This window comes from Alnus glutinosa, chromosome 12, assembly GCF_958979055.1.
Source record: "Alnus glutinosa chromosome 12, dhAlnGlut1.1, whole genome shotgun sequence".
Lineage (NCBI taxonomy): Eukaryota > Viridiplantae > Streptophyta > Magnoliopsida > Fagales > Betulaceae > Alnus > Alnus glutinosa.
The window spans coordinates 1,885,739-1,891,296 of NC_084897.1; the positions used below are offsets into that span (position 1 = coordinate 1,885,739).

The 5,558-nt window shown below is 40.3% G+C and overlaps 1 protein-coding gene across 1 annotated transcript; it reads left to right on the plus strand.

Annotated features, from left to right (window-relative positions):
• LOC133851334 (GTP-binding protein SAR1A) lies at positions 1 to 4,396 on the plus strand. Its single transcript, XM_062287696.1, has 3 exons — positions 1 to 353; positions 778 to 909; positions 3,735 to 4,396. The coding sequence occupies exons 1-3, from the start codon at positions 225 to 227 to the stop codon at positions 4,053 to 4,055; spliced, it is 582 nt and encodes a 193-aa protein (XP_062143680.1). The 5' UTR covers positions 1 to 224; the 3' UTR covers positions 4,056 to 4,396.
• Positions 4,397 to 5,558: the final 1,162 nt, after the last annotated feature.

The following is a 5,558-nucleotide window of genomic DNA, read 5'->3' on the forward strand; positions in this document are numbered from 1 at the left end:
GGTCTCACTCAAAACGACGTCATCTTCCACTTTGCAAACCAGATCCAGGGTCCATTGATTCACTTCCCAATATTCTCTGCTTTGCTTTGCTTGGCCTTGGCATTCTTCTCCAGGGAACTTGGGGGGTTTCGGACGATCCGGTTCTCTCCTGCACTCTCACACTCCGATCCGATCGTCGCTGACCGGAGAAACCAAAATCCGAATACAGAGATATCAAGAGCGACATGTTTCTGCTGGACTGGTTCTACGGAGTGTTGGCCTCGCTGGGTCTCTGGCAAAAGGAGGCGAAGATCTTGTTCCTTGGCCTCGATAATGCCGGCAAGACAACCTTGCTCCACATGTTGAAAGACGAGGTTCGCTTTCTTCCAGATTATGCTTAGAAGAAAACTTGGTAGATTTTTTGTTTTTTGAATTAACGATCTGTTTTTTTTTTTTTTTTTTTCCCTCTAATTATTCGTTACTCGACGAAATAAAACCTTGATTATAAAAAATACATTTTATTGGTTTATTTATTTATTTTGAAATACTTCTAGGCTCAATTTGCTTGTTTGAGGCTATATATATATTGTTAAGTGTATATGTATGTATGTGTTTGTGTAACTTAACAAAGATTTTAATTTAACCTCCGTAAAAAAATATGTGTTTGTGTTTTGTGAAGATTGAAATTAGTCGATTTCATGATTTTTTGTGCTTTCAGTTGTCCAATTGGCCGAATTGATTTTGAAAGTTATTGTTTTTATGTGGTGTGATGTTGATCCTTCTTTGATCGATTTCCAGAGACTGGTACAGCACCAGCCGACACAGTATCCCACATCGGAGGAGTTGAGTATTGGGAAAATCAAGTTCAAGGCGTTTGATTTGGGAGGGCATCAGATTGCTCGCAGAGTCTGGAAGGATTACTATGCCAAAGTAAGCTATATGCAAAGAATCGAGCTAGTTTTGTGGCTTTGCACTGTGTTATCTGTGCCAATTTTTGTTGGTGGTGTCTCTTTTATGTAGATTCATATTCCTTCCCTGATCGCTATTCAAGTAGCTGTACAGTTGGTAGAATTAGTCACAAATGTTATCATTAGTTACCCAGGTTTGGGTTTTCCGTGTTTTGATAAAATCTATTTGCTTTTGCCATCTGAGGGCAGTTGTGGGTATTTTTGTTTTCTTTTTCTTTTATTTGAGGAGGGGGGGGGGGGGGGGGGGGGGGGGAGATGTGCTTTTAAATTCTAATACCTGCAACCTGAAATCCGGTTTCGCACTTTTGTATCCTCTGTCAAGTACCAGCATCAATAACTTGTCCGACTGTTTTCTGAATTTCATGTTGTCTTCATTATTTTATTCGGCAGAGCTGCTTTGACCTTTATTAGTGTTATTAAGCCGTAAATGTCTCATTAAAAGTGCAATTGATTGATCTATTGCTTTTTATACATGAGCTAAATTTTACTTATTGAAAGAAAAACCATACTAAGATTTAATACCTCTGTCAGACTTACAGTGATCATTTACTGGTATCCATCACTCTGAGCTCTAGTTTTGTTGGATTCTTTTTTTGAAATCTCAATACATTATGAATTCTTCATATCGAGCTTGTTTCATGGTTCTTTTTATTATCACCATGCGATGTGCACTTGCTTTTGGCGTCATTCTGCATTTAACAGTAAAACTTGCCTTGTCTCGTTTCTGGTTTTAAGTTCTTATTGTAATATTTAATATTAAATCGATTACCATGTTAACTATCTGTCTATATTTGTACGTTTCCGTAACCCGACTAAGCGAAAGAGGTCTATCTCTGCCACCTTTGCCAGTCACTTCACTTACTGAACTTACCAAAACTAGGTACTGTAACAGCACAGAAAGAGTTATTCGCCTTAAAGGAGGCTACGCCTAGCTTCTGCAGGCTTAATGCACGCTATGAGGTCTCTGCGACTTTGACTAGTCTACATTGAAATTATGTGGCAGATGTACTTATACCCTGCCCCATCCATCTGGAAACCTTGGTTCAAACCTCCATTAGGGGGACCCAATTTCTCCATATCTGTTTGTGCTGGCAATGGAGGCCTTTGGCTGAACCCAATCACACATGAGAGATGGGGAGCCGGCCTTCTAGCCTGAGGAAAAGACCTTTCCAGACATTGTTGAAATGTATGTACAGGCTGAAGTTGAACTTCAGCCGGAGAGGCGGATTTTATATGAACATCAAGAGTTGCGTATTTGTACATTTGCATAGCTATCTGTGGATAAACACTTTTACTTTTTCTCACTGCTTAGTAAAATTTGACATAAGCAAAAAAAAAAAAAAAAAACTGTATTCTTAGTTGCATTGCTTTTTGTAAATTCCAATGGTTTATTTGGGTTTCATTCTGAGGCTAACCTTGTACTTAGACTCAAATGACATGCCTTATGCTGAGATTTGCACCTCTAGTGTGACATCCTCATGAGGCATACACCTCCATAAAGGGTTTCACCTCTTTTTTGACGTTTCTCTCAATTACTTGCAAGGACATGTGATGTCTAATAACAACTTTGGTCACTATGAGCCATTGTTGGTATGTGGTATGTTTTTGGTAAGGGTTCAATGTTTGACTGCATCTCTTAGGGCCATGGAGCTGGACTTGTGCATTGACCTCAAAGCAGTTTGGATTAGGAGTTCTGTACTTCTTGAAGATCTCTTAGTAGAACTAGTGCTTGTTCTTTTTTTTCTTTTTTTTTTTGACAAGTAAGAAATGTTTTATTAAAAAGCGTAAATACACAAGAGAGTATACAGAGGAAGAACCAAACTAGCCTACAAAAAGAAACCCAATCAGACCCACAAGGACCTAAGCCCTTAAACTCAAAACCCACAAGAGAAAAAGAACCCAAAACAAACCCTAAAAAATCAAGAACCCTCAAACCCGAACCCTCAAGAAGCATTCTCCGCTACCGCACATGAGCCTTCCATTTCCTATGCCGAGTGGACGCCCTTGCATCGCTGTAGTTGATGGAGCTTACCAAATTCAAAATCTCTCTCCTGTCTTTGGACTTCAGGCGTGCATCCAGAATCGCTAAGGACATATCCTCATCCTCAGCACTATCCACCTCTCAATCCAAAGCCATGCTGGGAGGAAGAACACCCAAAGGGTATGGGGAATCACCTGCCTCCCCATCCCAAGTCTCATCAACCTGCTCCTACACAACTACTTCCCCAAACGGATCAAACCTTTCTGGCCACTTCTGAGAGTGGGACAAACCATTCACCCTGAATTCATTGCCCTTTTCAATGACGCAACCACTCAAGGGGGGAGGGAAGCCCTATCACCCCATCTTCCTTGACATTCAGAGCCGATGACGACACGATCGACTCTAAAAGTGAGGAATGAGGAGTAGAAGCTTTCACAGCAGGGCTCGGGTTGAGAAACCCCCTCCGAAGGAAACCCTTCGAAAAAAATGGCTTAACATTGTCCTTCACGGAATCTGTCACTCCTGCAGAAACCTTCACTGGAAGCATTGCAGCTGCTTCCTCAGCTGTATGCTTTTGTTCTTTCTACCTGGTTAGACCATATGTGGCAGCAATTTTTTAAATTGATGAGTTGGACCTTGGGACTTGAGATGGTTGTACGTGATTTCTCATGTTTTACATCTGGATTGTGTCTTCCCAATTGCAAGGGACTTGTAAGTTTGGAATTTCTGGTCCTTATTATTGTTTCACATGATGTTTAAACTACCAACATGTGCTGGTAACATGTATTTGCCTTTTCATTTTACAGGTGGATGCTGTGGTGTACCTGGTGGATGCCTTTGACAAGGAGAGGCTTGCGGAATCGAAAAAGGAACTGGATGCACTCCTTTCTGATGAGGCCCTCGCTAATGTTCCTTTCCTTATTTTGGGAAACAAGATTGATATACCATATGCTGCCTCGGAGGACGAGTTGCGATACCATCTTGGCCTCACCAACTTCACTACTGGCAAAGGGAAGGTAAACCTAGCAGACACTAATGTCCGTCCGTTGGAGGTATTCATGTGCAGCATTGTGCGGAAAATGGGGTATGGTGACGGTTTCAAGTGGCTCTCTCAATACATCAAGTAAGGTAGTGGTCGGCAAGATATTTACGGCCCCCTGCACATGGAAATCCCACCAAAACACACCCCACACCACCCCAAAAATGTATCAATTCCCCTGTTTGTTTTAGCCTCAGATTGGCTTTAGATTGGATATATTTTGTTTGGATCAGTGTGGAGGAGGCTTTAATTTCACTGCTATTATGTAACTTGTGGCATCAAATATTTCTTGGCTCTGTAATTTGTTATTGAACTATTTCATCTTTTATATATTTGTGAGCCATAAAGTAGAAAACTGTATTTGTTATTATATTTTGTATTTGGAATGATGTATTGATACGTTTCAAAAAATTGCTGTCATGTTTGTTATTTCTAGATGTTTCTGGAATTAGTGCTGGCTCAAATAGAGGATACAAAGTGTCCCACGTTTCTTAATTCTAGTTCTTTGTTGGAAAGGACCAGTGCTTTTGGACTCTCTCCTCTATCATTTTGTGTGGCAGGAATTCTTCCTTTGACTTTAGGGCGTAGAGCTGAATGAAATGGCTCGATGGGACAATAGGTTGCAGGTTCTAGTATTTTCCATGGTCTCCAAAGGTCGGCCAGGAAGATTCAAGGCTGCAATTGTCAAAGTCACACAATCCCCAAGTTCGATCTTAGACGAAAATCATGCCATCGGATATGAGTTGATGCTCATTATTTTGTTGTCCACAAGACATATATTTTTAGACAGATTTTCTTCAATCCTATCTAGTAAATTGAATTCTCTTTAGAATTCGTGTATTTTTAAAAATACATGTGAGAATCACATGTTATAAGGATAGAAGTCAATTTAATAGACTGAGCTGATAAAATTTCTTTTAGTCACTTTTTTTTTTTAATCAAATAATGTTACTAGCAGTCTATAGGGACGTATAATATCTCATAATATTTCAACTTTTTTGATTTTGTAGATTTTTGTTCCTTTTTTGTCTCATTAAAGGAGATTTTTCTTATATACTTTGTGTGTATTAGGATTGTTGGAATAATCTCTCCGTCCCCAAATTGCTCCTCTCTTGTACTATTGACACAAGTTTCTTCCCCAACCTTCCACAACAATCAAGTCCTTAATTTTTACTACTTTCTTACAAGATTTCATAGTGCGATTCCAAGTTGTGTGTCATCCCTTTTAAAAGCACACAGCCACACACCACATAATCCATCGTATTATTGCTGTAAAGTTAGATATTCATATATGTACTCCATTTGCGGAATCTCCATTCATCCCTCACGCACAGAAGACCCAATTGCTGTCTAGTCTACACCTCCTCCACACCACACAAAACAAACCAGAGTATCAAAAAACCTTCTCTCATTGGAAGAGGCCCCGCAGACCACAGATCGCCCGAGCATTTAATTATATCACCATCAACACGGACCGGGACCCCATCAACACACAATCTCAGCGCCACGACCACGCACGCCCCCCAACGCAACACCAAAATGACAGCAAATATCCGCGTTTCTAACACTACACTTCGCGTGTCAAATGGCT

Excerpts from the sequence above, each read along its gene's own strand:
- LOC133851334 (XM_062287696.1), top strand. The coding sequence starts at position 225 with ATGTTTCTGCTGGACTGGTTCTACGGAGTGTTGGCCTCGCTGGGTCTC. Across the intron at positions 354-777 it reads TCCACATGTTGAAAGACGAG|AGACTGGTACAGCACCAGCC; the intron begins GTTCGCTTTCTT and ends ATCGATTTCCAG. Across the intron at positions 910-3,734 it reads GGAAGGATTACTATGCCAAA|GTGGATGCTGTGGTGTACCT; the intron begins GTAAGCTATATG and ends TTCATTTTACAG.